We start from the raw sequence: 18992 nt of genomic DNA, 5'->3' as shown, positions 1-18992 counted from the left end.
CCTGAAACATGTATATAAATTATCCAAACAAATAGATAGGATCTAAGTCTCTTAGAATTATAGATTTTATTAATTTATTTATTTTATCTACTGTACATAATTCTGTGACAGTTGTTTTAGTTAAAAATGAAAAATCGATAATGTATTTTTTGTGGGAATTTTAATTTTGAAAGATTGTATTAATACTTTTCTGTGTTCTTACTGAAATAAGTTTTGCTTTTAATTCTCTCTATTTCACTTTAGAGAAGTTATAAAAAGTTGTGGACTGTATAGTACACCGAAGTGAGAAGAGTGGTCAGTTTACCTTACATAGTAATTTTACAGCTTCCTTTAGCTGTTAAGTGCCTGCCATTTTCAAACCTATACATTTCCTCCATTACCTCTTCCTGTCTTTCGTCTTTTAACTTTTATTTACCATGCATTTTTAGGGTATTCAAGTTAAAAATCTCAGCACTGAATGGCCTCCCCCAACCCTCCAATGCCATGATCATGAGTTATAAATTCCATAAATCAAATCAACATGAAAAATTACCCATTAACTAGAAACACAAGTGAAAGAAAATGCTTTTGTAAGAATCTGAACCTATGCCAGGCTGGGTTAGAGAAATTTATTTGTCAAAGTAAGTCAAAAAGATGGGTAATTGTTCAGTGTAGATTTCTGGGAGTAAATAACAATGGATAGTGTCTTTTAGAAATGTGTTTAAAGAGGAACTTTATTGTTGGAAATACAATCCAGTACTTTTTTTTCTAATAAAGACTATACTTATGTACTCTTCTTTCGTTTTTTAATAAAGACTATTCTCATGTACTCTTTGGAAAGAAAACTAGCTAGGAAAAGTGTTTGCTTACGTTTGCTTGATTATGTGCAAGTACAAAGTAGATGAAAGATCTAGTTGATGGATAAAATGGTGAGAAGAGGAGTGGCTGGAGGTATATCTGACCTTTACTTGGTTGAGCAAAAAGTTAAAGTAGATTAAATCTTGTTTTGTGGAGGAAGGAAGAATGGTGTTATTCAATGTTGTTTGAGGATAATGTTTAGAAGTTTTCCACAGCATCTAAGGAGTATTGTAATCAGTTGTTAACATGCAGAAAGGTTTAGCTTGTCTGATAGGTAAGCAGCTATTGGTGGGAATTGGCCAGTACAGTATACTGTATATCAGTTTGCAGTGTCTAGTATGTAATGATATCCCTTTCCAAATCTCTCAAGTTGGGTAAAAAATTGATTGCAGGTTATACCAAGAAAATAGCCCTCTGTCTACAAAGGTGATCTTTGGTATTTCATCGTTAGGAGTTGAATATTCTTGAATACTGCGTTGCTCTCATTCCAGTAGCATTATGGAGGTTTTGAATTTCTGTTTTAGTTTCTGATTAATTTTATTTTGTTTCTTGTATTAGCAGTGCTTCAGAACACTTTCTCAGCATTGTCTTCTGATGTTAATCTTAAGAATCTTCATCATTTTCATCTTCCCTCTCAGAAAGCTGTCTTATTCTTTTTGAGTCCTTTTTTGTAAATTTTGTTCAATAATTGTGCAGTAATGATAAGAATTGTACTACAGTATATTAATGCTCTAGCTATAAGCCAGAATGAAACTGATGAAGAATGTTTTACAATTAAAGAATTGATTCTTCAAGTTATTTATAATCAGTACTCACATAAATGGCGAGTTTAAAGTTAACACTCAGAGCGGAGACTCCACATTCCAAAATGTCACAAGGGTTAAGAAGGAACTCTGTACATGAGAATGTTATAAAGGTCAGGTAATTTAGACAAGGAGCCAACTGTTACTGGTTTTAAGTATTTTTGTCATGGATTATATTAGCAATTTTAGTTCAATTTCCTAAAATATAAGTGTGATTTGGTCCAATAATTACTATTAAAGATTATTATGGTCTAATATCAGATACTGAATCAGATTATATTATATGTGTCAATGTGTATCTTAAAAAAAGATGTCTGATACACCCTGAAACTGCAGGGTAAATTTTGATTTATAACATTAACTACAGCTCAAACCCCTGTACACATTTTATTTTGTAAAATTTTCATACTGAAATATAACATCATATACTTGTGGTCAGTGTAATTTGAGGAAAATTTGTAAGGTGCGTGAATTTTTACATGTGATTTTTCAAGATCTTTGAGTAAAGTCTTTCATATATATTTTTTCCAACTAAAGTACCTTTTACATATTTTACAGGGACATGCAAGAACTGGGTTAAAGAATCTGGGAAATACATGCTATATGAACTCCATTATTCAGTGCCTGAACAATTCTACACCTCTTGTCAAATACTTTGTAGAGGGAATATACAGGTGAGTGTTTTTTTAGGTGTTGTGGCAAATTTTATTTTAATTACCAAAGAAGTGATATACATCACTTACAATTTGTATCATTTCAATTAAAAGAGGAGAAATATTGTAAGATGAATTCTTTTTGTATAAAAAAATTATTAGACAATTTGATGGTAGATTTAGAGGTTCCTCAAGGGTATCTCAACAACGATTAAATATAAACACAAATTACTATAGTATATTTAAAATATTTTAATACAGTACTTAACACTTTGGTGAGCAATTAATTTATTATATAAAAGAATTTTGGTTGGTAGTTTTTATAAAATTTCAATCTTTCATTTGATTTTATGTTGGGTAAGAACTTTAAAAAGTTTCCTTTTCCTTGTCATTTTGGAATTAAGAATATGCACATGGATTTTGTGCTTAAAATTGTTAAGTTGACAATAGAAACCACCTTACTAACAATTCACATGTAGAATTTCAGTAATTTTAGTTATATAGATATTTGTAGTATGAGTCTTTTTCCATCACTTAGAATATGCCATAAATTTTTAAGATTTTGATGTGCCTGAAAAATGGGCGTAGAATCTTTTTTTTTCTTTTCATTGCAGTGAAGATATTAATTCTAGTAATGTAGCAAACTTTTATTTTTATTACAGTGAAGATATCAATTCTAATAGTAAATATCAGGGCGATGTTTGTGAGGAAATGGGAGCTGTCTTTAGAGCCCTATGGTGTGGGCAATACCGTTCAATAGCAATGTGGGACCTGAAGGTATGTGAACTTATTCTGTCTAGTTTTTTATATAGCAGTTAAAATATCCACTTCCCAGTTCCTGTGACATATATCTGAATTTGAGATACAGTATAAGTACAGTATGTTTAAGTTGATATCCTTCTTCATGGCAAAATGGTTTTGGTTAACCTCGCTGAAACCTGCTATACATGTTTCAATTTCACTATAGTAGGAAGGGTTTCTTGAATTGTTCCTCTGGATTTGAGGATAGTAGTAAAAATAGTTTCCTAAACTAAGAAAATTAAAAAGTTAAAAGATCATCAACTTTATTTTCAAATGAATATCTTTATTGTGAAAATAACCAATAGATTATATATACTGCATTGTATATTTCAGCCTAAAGAGTATTAAAAATTTAGGAACTGATGCATTCATGTGGATTGGTTTTACTGTATTTCTATGCATAACCCCTAATGTACGTATTGCTTTATTTTTAAAAGCTGACTCATATTGATGTTATCCCTTGAAGAGACTAGAAATTTCTTGTCTTTCATTCAAGTGGCTATGCCCCTCACCCACCAGTGTGGCATCTGGTAACTATTGGAAACAACCATGGTTTGGCTAGCCAGCACCTGCTGATTCAGACTTCTCATCAAGCCGATGGCAATCAGTTATAGTTGCCCCCATCCATGTATTATTGAGATGTCTTCTGGATTTATTTGAAATTACTGTGTAGGACCAGATTGAAAATACAGTTAATAATGATTATTTGGAGTCACCCAAGCGAATGGAGTATGTTTCCTCTGTGGTTTTATGTCGTATAACTGTTAGTTTGGGATATCTTCTTTGCTATGTATTCCTGTGAAAGGGGTTCACTCAGCTTTGTTTTTGTTTGGAGGAAGGTAATTTGCTTACAGTTCCTCTTTTAAAGTTATTTTCAGCTGATAGCTGACCACTTTGGTTGTTATAACATAAAGTAAATAAACATTCAATATTTGGCTTTACTAATTTTGCTTTGCTTACATTTAGTTCAGGGAAAATCCAGGAAAGATTGTGAATGGGCACCATAGATTACTATTCGTGCAGCGTTCACCATTATCCTAATCCGGTTAGGATGTTCAAACCACTGGTTTGTGAGATAGCCGAGAGCTAAAGTAAGTGCATATGATCAACCACTTGCTAACAGTATAATGGTATGAATATTATTTGGTTTCGGTGGAATACAGGATACCTTTTAGTGATGAAACTTTTTCTCTCTTAAAGTCATGTATGAAAGTTCAATTGTCTAACCTTGTTCTTGAATACTGTGGAAATGAAAGAAAATCCTTGAATACAGGAGAATAAATGGGGAATTTACTTGAATTATCTTTCTTGCTGAGGTTTATAGTAGTGGAATTTAGAATCTTGATCTTATTTGCTTTAATCACACTTTCTTATTGAATATCCAAATCTAATTTTGAATAACTCACTGAAAAATTGTGAACAGTTTGGAAGTTCCAAACACAAAAGGAAACTAGCTTTTACTTCAGGGTAAAATCCAAAGAAGATCTGGCTACTTGATTATAATGAGGGTGAAATTGGACAAACCAAGACAGCCATTATTGAACCCACAGCTGCTAATGAACCCCTTCAGCTGCTAATGAGCTCTCAGCCTTTAATGGGTTTTCAGGTTCCTCGGTATATTTCTCAGTGGCTGCTTATTCAGAATTGGTAGCCTTCCCATGTCTTGCAACACCAAGTATGGCACTTCTCTTTTTATATTTATCATATCCTTGGCCATCTCTTAAAATTTTCACAAGAATCTGCAGCATCACTTTTCCTTGAGTGTTTTTATGATGTCGGAATGTATTTTCTTCGCCTTTTCATTTATGATTGTCTTTGAAGTGATATCACCTGCCAACTGTTTTTAACTAATCCAAATTAATAGCAATTTCTCAACTTCCTCAAAGGGCTTTAATTTTTTGTTTTTAAATATTAAACTTAGCCGGTGAATATATAATAGCTGACGTCTCCGACGGCTCGACAGATTCCCAAAAACTCGCGAGCGATCGCCATGAAGGTAGCGGGTGTGCCCACCAGCGCCGACTATCGGCCAGATACCGCATATACATGTAAACAGCTCCAGTTCTTCTCTGTCGGTTTCATCGACAAGTCGATTCCACTCGCTTTATGACCTCGAGTTTTCTACCGAATTGTGAAGTACTTGGTTTTGGTTTTATTGCTTTCGCCGTGTTGGATTATTCAATACTATCCTCAAAAGAAATGCTTTTGAAAGGAGAGTAAAAGCGTTTTGCCCTTGCTTTTTTATCTCTGTTTTTTTTTTTTTTTTTTCCATTGAGTAAAGATGGCCGACCCTTCCCTCAGTGTACGGAAGTGTGTTTTAGGCTTTTAGTAATTATTTTATCACGTTAAAAATTATTGTTGATAATTATAGATTTTCCTCTATATATTTTATATCTCACCCGCCTTTATTAGGCCTCTTCGATTAGCTTTCCATTTTTACTAAACATCAAGATAAATTTTATGTTTTTGTTTATATGCGGCCTTTACCTCCGAGATGTAGGCGGTCCTAACTTGGAAACCGAAGTTAAACAACGTTGAGCCCATTCAACTTTTATTTTCGTTAAGTTTAAATCATTTGCTCTGTAAGAGTTATGAAATGAATATTTTTTAGAAAATATTTTAAGAAAGATATTCTTTGAATAGTCTTCGTGCTTTTTTTTTTCAAAGATGAACTAACGTTTGGTTTATTTATGCTACGCAGTTTGCGCTCTATCGTTACGATAGAGAAAGAGAGAATCACGGTTTCACTTTGCAGAAAGAGTAAATCGATTTTGACGTTTTGTTCATTCTTCTTTCAAACTGAAGTGTTTTAAATACTAATTTAAAGGAACTTGTTAATTTTCATTTTCTTAGTCCTTTCAGTTTTTTCCTTTGGTCAAATAACCTGTTTATTGACGAAGGGTGAGTGGGCTTTTCTCTTGTATGTGACAAAAGAGAGAGAGAGAGAGAGACGGAGAAAGAGAGGGGAAGAGAGAACGATCCGATCTTTATTCTCGTCCCAAGGGAGTTTAGGAGCGAGTAACGTTGTTCTCGATTCAGTTTACTCTCGTCCCAAGTCTCTGTACGGGGAGAAAGGATAAAACGTTTTTAGTTTTTATTCTCGTCCCAAGGCACTGTACGGTGAGAGATTGAAAACATAGTCTTTAATGAACTAGTGTTTAGTCTCCTCCCCAGTCACTGATCCTTTTTAACTTTATATATTTCCGTTTTATTCGATATATATGTTTACTGATTTTTGCATGTACTAATGTGCTTACATTATACGACTCATTTCGCAATTATCACCTTTTGATGTAAGGGAGAATTGCGTGCTTCAGGTAGAAAAGGGATTTTGACGTAGGAAAAATCTATTTCTGGGCGAGGGACCTGTGCCGCCCAGTGAATAAGCTCCATTTAGCACTTATTCTTAGGTAATTTACTGCTAAATATACCAGAGAAAAAATGTAAAGGAGTGCTAGGTTAACTAGCTCGCTCACCTATTGGTGTCGGTATAAAATTGGGCGTATAATTCAGAGGTCCCGCACTATTTAGATTTATCCACGACAGAAACCCCAATAGAGGAGAGCCGTTCAACCTCACTCGGTACTACTAACAATGCATCCGCTCAGAACCCAACTCCTTAGCACCCAAAGTTTGGGGACTCCAAGGGAGAGGAGCTGGGAGGGTTCACTGGGCGGCACAGGTACCTCGCCCAGAAATAGATTTTTCCTACGTCAAAATCCCTTTTCTGGGCTCGAACCTGTGCCGCCCAGTGAATCTATACAAGAGAAAATGTCACCAAACTTGCAAAATAAAGGAAAAAACATAAGCGTAAGGGAAATACAGGATGCTTTTAATCAGAGATGAGTACCAAAAAACAATTATAAGGGTATCTTAAATATGAACATAAATCCAATAAGGTAGGTATAATAATGCCGTGAGTGATAATATATACAGATACTCAGGAGTATATAAAAATTTACAAATATAATAACAGTATTCAGGTGCGAGACCAACGAATACAATAGGGTATAAATGAGGCAGGTAAGAGGGAGAGATAAAGAGACAAGGCATTAACCTGTGAGTTACCTGGGAGTAACTACGCTCCCTGCGGCTACTGTAGAAAATTTTAGGGCTTCCAAATGTTTAAGGTAGTGTTTCTTGAACACTGACGGTGATTTCCACCCTGTACACCTGGAAAGGTCTGTAAAATTCATGTGGTGAAAGAAGTTCACCGAGGTAGCAACCGCCCTGATATCATGTGCAAGAGGAAAAGAGTCAGGGTTAGCTTGTTTAATAAAATACAAAATTTGTTGCCTGATCCCTTTAATAGTAATGGTACCGCCTTGTTCTCTAACGAATAGAGGCCCCGAGGAGTTAGAGGAGGTCCGGGATAAATAAGACCTAAGAGTAGTAACAGGGCACAGAGACGGATCTTGCGTGAGGGGAACAATTTTCCAGGAGGACCATCTGTTTTGAGGGTCTTCGTTCTTAGCCAAAAAGAATTTGTTAGGAGAAAGAAGGACCTCTCCCGAAGGCAGAAAGTCAATATGACCCGGGTCTCTCGACAAGGCTGCCAATTCAGAAATTCTTGCCCCGGAAGCCAAGCTCACCAGGAAAAGTGTTTTCCTGAGAAGGGGCATGTAATCACAAGAACTGTTAATGGTATCAGAAGCCAATTTGAGTACGTCATTAAGGAACCAGGTCACCGGGGTAGGACGAGTAACCGGTTTCAGTCTGGCACAAGCTTTCGGAATTGAAGCTAACAAAGAGTCGGTTAAGTCTATGTTAAAACCCACTAGGAAGATCTTTTTCAGAGCCGATTTAATAGTGGTGATAGTATTGGCTGCCAGACCTGATTCTAATAAAGATCTAAAGAAAGTGACTGTAAGGTTCAAGTTCATACAGTTCACGTCTGAGTCTATTAAAAATTTTGCCAACTTTTTAACTGCAGAGTCATACTGGCGGATGGTGGAATCCCGTTTATCCGATTCTAGGAACAAGGTGTTTTGAGGATCAATATTGGCACCATGCATAGCCGCAAACTTCATAAAGTCCATAAAGTTAGGGCGCTCTGAATGTTTGAGAAAGCGTACACAACGCGTGTTTGTACTATCTGAGACAGAACCGGATTGGGTATCGGGTGAGGGTATAGTCTCAACTCTCGTAGGAGAGGATACCAGTTGCTCTTGGGCCAGTTGGGTGCGACCAAGGCTACTTGTCCCTTGAAGGATCTCAGTTTGTCTAGAACTTTCAGCAAAAGATTCACCGGGGGAAAGAGATAAATCTTTTCCCAGGTGTCCCAATTCTGTGACATGGCGTCTGTGGCGTAAGCCTGAGGGTCTAGATTGGGAGCCACATATACTCTCAATTTGTGGTTGGATTCCGTGGCGAAGAGGTCCACTTGGAGACCGGGAACCTGAGAGAGAATCCACCGAAATGACTTTAGATCGAGTGACCATTCCGATTCTAGAGGGGAGGTCCGGGACAGGGCGTCTGCCACTACATTCCGGACTCCCGCCAGGTGGACAGCTGAAAGATGCCAACGGTTCAAGGCTGCTAGGGAGAATATGGCTACTAGAACATGGTTCAGAGGCCCTGACTTTGACCCGCCTCTGTTGAGGCAGCGGACCACCACTTCGCTGTCGAGGACCAGACGAAGGTGTTGTTTCTTGGGAAGAGCGAGACGTTTCAGGGTTAGAAGGACTGCCATGGCCTCTAGCACATTGATGTGAAATTGGCGGAACAAGGGAGTCCAAAGACCTTGAACTTTCTTGAGCTGAGAATAGCCGCCCCAACCTGATAAGGATGCGTCCGTGTGAATGATTAATTTCGGAGGCGGAAATCGAAGGGGAACTGACTTTGACAGACTGTTTGCTCTTGTCCAAGGAAGAAGTCTTTCCCGTAGAATGGGAGGAAGGCGGACTTTCCTGTCCCGGAGCTTCCGGTTCGCCCTCGAACGCCAGACACGATTGATATCTTTCAATTTTGCCTTCAGAAGAAGATCCGTCACTGAGGCAAACTGAAGGGACCCCAGAATCCTCTCTTGGAGTCGTCTGGAACTTACTTTGTCTTTGAGAAAACGTTTGGTGTTCCTTGTAATCTCTAACCTCTTGGGTCTGGGAAGACACAAAGTATGAGATATAAGATCCCATTGCAGGCCGAGCCATTGGAACTTCGATTTTGGAAGAAGACGGGACTTCTTGAAGTTGATCTGGAAGCCTAGAGATTGAAGATAATGGATGACTTTGTGAGTGGCTTTTAGGCAATTTTGGGAGGTGTCTGACCAAATGAGCCAGTCGTCCAGATAGGCTACTACTTGAATCCCTTGATTCCTGAGTTCCTGAACAGCGACTTCTGCTAACTTTGTGAAGATCCTTGGGGCGATGTTGAGCCCGAAAGGCATCACCTTGAAGGAGTAACTTTTGTCCCCTAAGCGAAAGCCTAGGTACGGACGGAAGTGTCTCGCTATCGGGACGTGATAATAGGCGTCTGTAAGATCGATAGAGGTGGTGACGGCCCCACGGGGAAGTAAGGTCCGCACCTGCGAGACGGTAAGCATTCGAAACTTGTCGCATTGAATGGACAAGTTGAGAAGGGATAGGTCTAGAATCACTCTTCTCTTGTCTGAATCCTTCTTCGGGACACTGAACAGCCGACCTTGAAACTTCAGATGTTTCGTTTCTTGTATGGCGTTCTTTTGTAAAAGATCCTGGACAAATTCGACCAGGTCCGGAGTGGAATGTTGACGAAATTTGTTCGGAGGAGGAGGTCCTTGAATCCAACTCCACCCCAGTCCCTTGGAGATGATACTGAACGCCCAGGGACTGAACCTCCATTTGTTGCGGAAGGCATAGAGCCTCCCCCCTACCTGCTGCACCTCAGTATTGGTTTGAGGAGTTGCCTCCACGTCCGCCTCGGAAGTTCTTTCCTCTGCGAAAAGCTCTTCCCCTGCCTTTGTTCTGGTTAGAACCACGGTGGTAGCCTCTACCTCTACCATAACTCTGGGAAGAGCTATGAGCCTCGTAAGACTGGTTAAAGGCAGGAGAAGTGGCGGAGGCACCAGAAAGCTGGCTCTTAGGGAGCAGAACGGTGACATAGTCATCCGAAGGAGCCTGAGAGGTGGAAGGCTGTGCAGGGACAACAGAAGATGGAGGAAGAGGCAGCCGGAAGTTGGATGAAGCACTCTGCTGTTGCCTGAACTGGGTGGAGGTATATGGTCTAAGCTTCTTCCTACCCCGGGCTTGATAATTTGCGGGGTCATATTTGCGTTTAGGGGTCAAACCCCAACGGGTTTTAAGGCTCTGATTAACCCTAGTGGCCTCCGCCAAGACTTCCTCTACGAGATCCTCGGGGAAGAGATTTGAACCCCAACAGGAGGACCGGATGAGCTTATTAGGTTCATGCCTAATCGTCGCCTCAGCTAGGACATGCTTGCGACATCTGCGTTTAGCAGTAGCGAAGTCATACAAGTCATAATATAAAGACTGTAACGTAGCCTTGTTGAGAGACTTAAAGATACTCTCCGTATCGTAAGTCAAGGCTATCGACTCCGTGGATGTGGCCAAGTTTAGAGTACGGCCCACACGTAGGCGGGAATCATATTCCTGTTTAATGAGGGATTCCGGGAGACGGGGAAGCCTCTCACTAAACAAAACTGAGGCACAGTCTGCTGCAAGCTTGCCAGAGGTAAAGGTGGTATGGACGTTGTCCCAACACTCAATGCCTGAAGGAAGAAGGAGGGAGATTGGATCCACCTCTCGGATGGGAGGCAAGGGCTTCTCCTCCAGGGCATATTGGAAGGCAAGCTCTGCCACCTTATTGACGCATGGAGTCAAGGTGTTCTTGTCCATTAAGAACATCGTAAAGGAGCTTTTATAAGGCGTCAGCATGGTGTTAGTGCAGCCGATGTCGTTCAAAAATCTGGCCCAAACAGATTGGGCTTTCTCCTTCGGGAAGATGACCGTCTCTTTGGGAACCTTGTCTAATCGAACTAAAGCTTCCTCGGTAAGCCTGGCATAACCATGAAATGGAAATGCCAGACCGGGAGGAAAGAATTCAAAGTCCTCTAGAGGACGAGTGCCAAGGCCCTCCAAAGTCAACATTCCGTCTGAGAACGGGGAATGAAGAGCCATACGCCAGGGGTTGTTCTTGGCAAACGGCGGGAGTTTAGAGGCATCCGGGATGAGAGAGCTTTGGACTCTCTCCAGAGCTCCTTGCTCTAAAGCCCCAAGTCTCTGACCGAAGTTAGAGAACATCGTGTCCATCTTCGACTGCATCTCCGAAACCAACTTTGCCTGCATCTCCGACACGATGCGAAGCATGGCTGATTCGGAAAGGCCCGGGCTAGCAGCAGGAGGGGCGGAATGAACTCCCGGGTCGTGAGACTTAGAGGAGGAACCAGAGACCTTTGATGACAGGTTCGTACTTTGTTTAGAGCCATGAGAAGTCTTGTGAGGCTTGCGAGCTTTGGGTAAGGTTCTTGAAGTAGACTTATCCTTAGGGGGGACCGGGTATGATCGTTGAGACGAATCACGGTCCCCAGAAAATCCATGAAAAGAAGAGCGATCAGAAGAAGAAGAAAGAGCGGGGCTGAGGATAGGAATCTCAGCGCCGGACACACCTGCCTCACTTACCACCCTACCTGTATCCGGCTCGTCTAGTAACATTGGTTCGACGTCCAGGTTCATGGAGGCAACATTGTCCTCCAGACCTCCGGGGGCGTCCGATGGATCTTGCTCTGGGTCGATGAGACCCGTTATAGTGGCATCAATGTGGGCAATGATGGGAGCTGCCACATGCCTAGCCACAGCAGCTGACGACTTGGCGTTGGGGTAAACCATGGTGCAGTAGTCCTCAGATAGGACGTACGGCCGCTTAGACTTCACATTCCGGGCAAACCCACCAACCCACACCTTCAGTGTGGCCCGAGCCGCAGACTTTTGCTCCGGGGATGCCTGAAATAATAGTGGGAATTATAAAAGGGAAGACTCCCAATGGTCCTTCAAGACCATAGATATCTTACTAATAGTAAAATAAATAAGAAGGCAACATAGCCAACGGGACTCACCGAGTCAGATCCAAGGGTAGTGATGAGGTCGAAGCAAATCACACAGTTATCCGGGTGCCATACCACAACGTCTTCCAGTTGAACCCCACAAGGGGCGTGAGATCGGCAGACGGAGTGGCCACAAGGCTGGTGCAGAACAGCTGCACAGGCCGGCGTCAGACAATGCACCATCTATAAAAAGAATAGTATATGAGAAACTGTAATTCTCTTAAGTAGGGGCGGGTCCGGAGGACCCGGGCCTAACATAGGTCTAACACAAGAATAGAGCTTAACTATAATATTCTTTAAGTAGGGGCGGGTCCAGAGGACCCGGGCCTAACATAGGTCTAACACAAGATTAGAGCTTAACTGTAATATTCTTAGGTAGGGGCGGGTCCGGAGGACCCGGGCCTAACATAGGTCTAACACAAGGTTAGAGCTTAACTGTAATATTCTTACGTAGGGGCGGGACCGGAGGACCCGGGCCTAAACATAAGTCTAACTTGAAACTAAAGTATAGCAATCCATTCCGGTCGAGCCGGGAGCATAAAAAAGGATGCAATAACAAGGAATTAAGACACATGGTGTCTGATTTCCCGGGGCGGGGTAGGCCCCGGGCCGGGAAATAAAAGTATATCCAATACCAATTCATTTAGGGACTCCGGGGTAGTGATCTGTCATATTTAATCATCATATATCATCATAGGAAATGTTATAAAATAATAGGGGGGGCGGAACTGTAGCTAAGAACCGCCAACCGAACCCGGAGGGTTTCGTATAACATAAGCCAGAATGAAAAGTGAATATAAAATAGGGTGCACCGGGATCCAACTCTGTTGACCGGTGGCCAACCAGACTAGACAGAGACGAACCCGCCGGGACACCCGGAGGACAAAGTCCATAAACACTGAACTACCCCCTCTAAAAGGAGGGAAGGCAACGATCCCCTAGTGGAGGGGGGAGAAGCCTAGCCGCCCACCTAGCGAGAGGGGGAGCGTGGGGGAGGATCACGTGATACGAGGCAGCAGGGCTACCAACTGACGATCCCCAACCAGACAGATCAAACGGAGTAATGGCACAAATATTCATTATAATAATAATAGCGTTAAAAATTATATGAATAAACACATAGAAATTTTGGGCAAGGCATGCAACATAATAATTAAATCACAAAAGACACACCTGATGGCTAAAAATAACATTGCCGCCTAGCAACGAAGGTCGGCAGCCATAACGATACGTAAATGATATCGGCCCTAAAATTGAACCACGAGGATTCTAAACGCTACATAATGAATATTCACAATAACAAATAATATTTAATAATAAAAATAATACACATAGTAACACCGCGAGTGAAACTTAAAAGCTCTCAAAAACAGGAGTACCAACTGTAGTGAAATCAAGCAAGATCGATATGAACGAAGAGAATAAACTCCTATAATATAAATATTAAACGATCTAGGTTGCTCAAAACACAGTACAACAAAGCTTGGTACTTAACTTAGACGGTGTCTCCTGAGAAACCGACGAAGAAGCCATAATTCAATGGAAATTAAACCAAAAACGAGAGCACAACAAAAATGCGGGTTACTATACTCGTCGTGCTAAAAGGAGTTGGGTTCTGAGCGGATGCATTGTTAGTAGTACCGAGTGAGGTTGAACGGCTCTCCTCTATTGGGGTTTCTGTCGTGGATAAATCTAAATAGTGCGGGACCTCTGAATTATACGCCCAATTTTATACCGACACCAATAGGTGAGCGAGCTAGTTAACCTAGCACTCCTTTACATTTTTTCTCTGGTATATTTAGCAGTAAATTACCTAAGAATAAGTGCTAAATGGAGCTTATTCACTGGGCGGCACAGGTTCGAGCCCAGAAATCAGTTTTATTCATGCCTAATGTGAAATTATTGAAAAATACGATATCAGTGAAGTAAGTGCAAAAAAAAAAAAACAGAAAATCGTAGTGATAAAGTGATAAGTGCGCAAAGTGTTTTTAGTGTTGCGACCGAGGGTTCGTCTGTTCGTGCTTGTCGTTCACCTAGTCCGAGACCTCTTTCAGGCTCCCCTGCACCAGGGAGAAGTAATGTCGTAGGACTTAAGGGGACGAGAGGCTCTAACCAACGAACAGACGTTCCCTCTGTGGTATCGGGCGTGTCTCGTCAAGATCGCCCCTACCATAAGACGAGCGAGGCTGTTTTCTCCTCGTCATCCGAAGGCTTCTCGCAAAAGAAACCTTGGAGCAAAGTTTCTAGACCCTTAAAGCGGAAGTCAGTCCCTTCAGGACAGGTCCAGCGTACTGGCTGTAGCCATGGGGACAGCTCTGACCCTTTGCAGTCGTCGGAAGACGGTTCGCCTATTAAACGCAAGCGTAACACGGGGTCCGAGGGTCGCGGTAAAGGCAATGTTTTGCCAACACAGACGTTACCGTCGTCTCGGCCCGTTCCGACTCCCGTTGATCCTAAATGGGTTTTTCTGCAGGACATGCAGACTAAGCTTGCCTCCCTTATGGAGAAGTATGACGTTGAGCAGGTTCACGATGAACCTTCGCTTTCGAGTCGCCGTTACGCTAAACGAGACTCTGGCCGTCAGCCGCCCAAACGAGCATTTACTCGTCCTTTTGACGTTATGAAACGTGATGTCGGTAGTTTGTCACGTCAGTCACGTGACTTGGATCCTCACTCGCTGCAGTCTCGTGTTGACTTTCAGCCGCTGCCGCAGCCTCGTGTTGACGTTCAGCCGCAGTCTCGTGTTGACGTTCAGGACATTCGCCAACCAGCTCAGTTGCCTTGTTTTGACGTTGAGCGTCAAGCACCGCAGTCAAGGGTTGTTTTGACTGCTCAGTCTAGGCAGTCAAGGCAGTCTCGACTTGACGTCGAGCGTCCATCAACTCCTGTTGTTGTTGCTGGTCAGTCCTTTCAGCAGCGACATGACGTCGCTTCCTTGACTGCTACTGCTGCTCCTTTGCGTGTGGACTTTGCTTGTCAAGCATTGCCACCGCGGCAGGTCTCTCCTTTTCATGAGACTCGGCAATTGTCGGACGAGGTTCCTTCAGATGAGGAAGTTGCTGATCCTCCTCCTACTGATATTCCTTTGGGGACTTTGTCAGACGGAGAGGAGCCTAAACTGCTCAGCCCTCTATGGACTTTAAAAAAATCATGCTGATTTTTAAGGATCCTTGTCCGGACCATTTTGTAACTGCTGCTCCTCGTTCGTCTTCGTCAGAGTTTACACTAGGCCTAGCTACTTCGAAGCCGTTGTTGTCTAAGCTAGTGCTCTCTCGCTCTTCTAAGAGAGCTTTACGTTTGCTAGGCGACTGGTTGATCACCAGGAGGAGTTTGGGGGAGACAGCCTTTGCTTTCCCTCCTTTTAAACTGGCTTATAGAGCGAGCGTCTGGTATGACACGGGAGAAGTTCTCGGCTTGGGAGTTCCTGCCTCTGCCCAGGGAGACTTCTCAAGCCTCATAGACTCTCCCCGTCGCCTGGCCATGAGACGCTCCAAGATTTTATGGTCGGCTTCAGAGCTAGACCATCTCCTGTTAGGAGTTTTTTCGAGCGTTTGAAGTTTTGCTGTACAATTATGTCATGCATGAACAAGGCTATCAGGGATGGCTCCAATGATCTGGCAGCCACGTTCTCTGCAGGAACAAGGCTATCAGGGATGGCTCCAATGATCTGGCAGCCACGTTCACTGCAGGAGTACTTAAGATGTAAGTGCGCTCAATGTGTTCATTGTCAAGACAAACTTCACGATGAAGACTACCAAATCTGTCTTGGCAGCATTAAGGGAAGGCGACTGGATGGTCTCTCTCGACCTTCAGGATGCATACTTCCACATCCCGATTCATCCAAACTTTCAACTACATCTGAGGTTTGTGGACGGGAAAGTAATGTACCAATGTCAAGCACTGTACTCCGACCTCATTCCTGCTCCTCTTGTTTTTACAAGGCCCTGGCAAAATGTAGCAAGCTTTCTACATTTTTTGAGGATTCAGAGCCTCCCTTTATTTTGACGACTGGCTAATCAGGGCGTCGTCATTATATCGCTGTCTGGAGAGCCTCTAATGGACATTAGACCTAACCAAGGAGCTAGGTCTCATAGTGAACGTAGAGAAGTCGTAACTTACAGTACCCCATCCCAGACTATTCTTTATTTGGGAATGGAGAGACAGTGTCTGATTTTTCGGGCCTTTTCGTCTCCCGCAAGAATGGAACAAGCTCTGTTAAAAGTCCTTCACTTGCAAGAGAAAAACAGTTGCTCTGTAAGAGTTTGAACTAGCCTCGTGGGAACTCTTTCATCGCTGGAGTAGTTTATCTCTCTGGGGGAGACTCAACCTATGCCCTTTCCAATTTCACCTAAACCATTGGAACAAGGTGAAGGGCTTAGTGAGTATCTCTTTCCCAATCTCCAACTCAGTCTAGACATGTCTGACTTGGTGGGACAGCAACATCAGACTTCGAGAAGGTCTTTCTCTTGCGATCAAGAACCCAAACCATGTGTTGTTTTCAGATGCATCGGATTTGGGTTAGGGAGCTCCACTGGACAGTCTGGAAGGCTCGGGTCTTTGATCCACGGATCAGAAGGAACTCCATTTTCTCCTTTGGCGAGATTTGTGCAAGGAAAATGAATGTCTTGGCGGACGGCCTCAGCAGAAGAGGACAAGTCATCTCCATGGAGTGGACGTTGCATAAGACTGTGTGCGAGAAGCTATGGATGACATGGGATCAACCCACCATAGATCTTTTTGCGACTCTCTCTGACAAAGAGGCTCTTGACTTACTGCTTTCCAGTTCCAGATCCAGAGGCAGCCCACATAGACGCTTTCCTGCTGGACTGGTCTCACCTGGACGTTTATGCCTTTCCACCTTTCAAGATCCTAGACAAGGTGCTGCAGAAGTTCACCTCTCACGAAGGGACCAGGTTGACATTGGTTGCTCCACTCTGGCCCGCGAGAGAATGGTTCACAGAGGTACTTCAATGTCTGGTAGACGTTCCAAGGAGTCTACCTTTAAGGATGGATCTCTTACGGCAGCCCCACGTAAGGGATCTTCATCAAAGCCTCCCCGCGCTTCGTCTGACTGCCTTCAGACTATCGAAAGACTCTCAAGAGCTCGAGGATTTTCGAAGGAGGCAGCCAGAGCGATTGCGAGAGCTAGGAGAGCTTCTACCATCAAAGTATACCAGTCGAAGTGGGAAGTCTTTAGAGACTGGTGCAAGTCATCATCTATTTCCTCTTCCAGTACCTCTGTAGCCCAAATCGCAGACTTTCTCCTACATCTGAGAAATGTTCGCTCCCTCTCAGCGCCCACTATTAAGGGCTACAGGAGCATGTTGGCGTCTGTATTCAGACATAGAGGCTTAGATCTTTCCAATAATAAAGATCTCCAAGATCTCCTTAAGTCTTTCGAGACCTCTAAGGAGCGTCGTATGGCAACTCCTGGATGGAACTTAGACGTGGTCCTAAGGTTCCTAATGTCCGACAGGTTTGAGCCATTACATTCAGCCTCCCTGAAGGATCTCACCCTCAAGATGCTTTTCTTAGTGTGCTTGGCTTCGGCTAAAAGGGTCAGTGAGATCCATGCCTTCAGTAGGAACATCGGCTTTTCCACAGATAAAGCCACATGTTCACTTCAGCTTGGTTTCTTGGCCAAAAATGAACTGCCTTCTCGTCATTGGCCTAAGTCATTTGATATACCTTGCCTATCAGAGATCGTAGGCAACGAGGTTGAAAGAGTACTGTGTCCAGTTAGAGCTCTTAAGTTTTATTTAGCTCGTACCAAATCCTTACGAGGTGGATCTGAGGCCTTGTGGTGCTCAGTTAAGAAGCCATCATTGCCTATGTCTAAAAATGCTTTGTCGTATTTTATTAGATTTTTAATCCGAGAGGCTCATTCTCACTTGAGTGAAAAAGACCGTTGCTTGCTTAAGGTTAAGACGCACGAAGTAAGAGCCATAGCAACTTCCGTGGCCTTTAAGCAAAACAGATCTCTGCGAAGTATTATGGACGCGACCTTTTGGAGAAGCAAGTCGGTATTCGCGTCATTTTACTTAAAAGATGTCCAGACTCTTTATGAGGACTGCTACACACTGGGTCCATTCGTTGCAGCGAGTGCAGTAGTGGGTTAGGGTTCTACCACTACATTCCCTTAATTCCAATATCCTTTTAATCTTCTCTTGAAATGTTTTTAATTGGGTTGTACGGAAGGCTAAGAAGCCTTTCGCATCCTTTTTGATTTGGCGGGTGGTCAAATGTCATTTCTTGAGAGCGCCCAGATTAAGGGTTTTGATGAGGTCCTGTTGTATGGGTTGTCGCCCTGGATACTTCAGCTCCTGGGAGTCTTTCAGCATCCTAAGAGGATGGCTGGGCTTCGTGAGGAAAGCGGACTAACAAGGCAGAGTAATCGTCAGAGTCAGCTTCCTTACCAGGTACCTATATTTATTTGGGTTTTGTTATGATATAACTGTCAAAAACTCTAAGCATATACGCCGTAAACTGTATTAATACTGGTCTCTACCCACCACCATGGGTGTGAATCAGCTATTATATATTCACCGGCTAAGTTTAATATTTAAAAATGATATTTTGATTATAAAATAAATTTTTGAATATACTTACCCGGTGAATATATAAATTAAAGGCCCCCCCTTCCTCCCCGATAGAGACCCAGCGGAATGAGAAGAACTGGAGCTGTTTACATGTATATGAGGTATCTGGCCGATAGTCGGCGCTGGTGGGCACACCCGCTACCTTCATGGCGATCGCTCGCGAGTTTTTGGGAATCTGTCGAGCCGTCAGAGACGTCAGCTATTATATATTCACCGGGTAAGTATATTCAAAAATTTATTTTATAATCAAAATATCATTTTA

General features: G+C 42.5%; 1 protein-coding gene across 1 annotated transcript in view; it reads left to right on the top strand.

Annotated features, from left to right (window-relative positions):
* LOC137654565 (ubiquitin carboxyl-terminal hydrolase 8-like) overlaps positions 1-18992 on the top strand; it is a 181327-nt gene that overhangs the window by 106499 nt on the left and 55836 nt on the right. Inside the window, exons 16-17 of the mRNA XM_068388305.1 lie at positions 2199-2314; positions 2956-3070. Coding sequence (XP_068244406.1) covers positions 2199-2314; positions 2956-3070 — 231 coding nt within the window. The remainder of the gene's footprint in view (positions 1-2198; positions 2315-2955; positions 3071-18992) is intronic.

Source organism: Palaemon carinicauda, chromosome 15, assembly GCF_036898095.1.
Source record: "Palaemon carinicauda isolate YSFRI2023 chromosome 15, ASM3689809v2, whole genome shotgun sequence".
In the NCBI taxonomy this organism is placed as follows: Eukaryota; Metazoa; Arthropoda; class Malacostraca; order Decapoda; family Palaemonidae; genus Palaemon; species Palaemon carinicauda.
The sequence above is the reverse complement of the archived record's forward strand: the minus strand, read 5'-3'. Positions and strand labels throughout refer to the sequence as shown.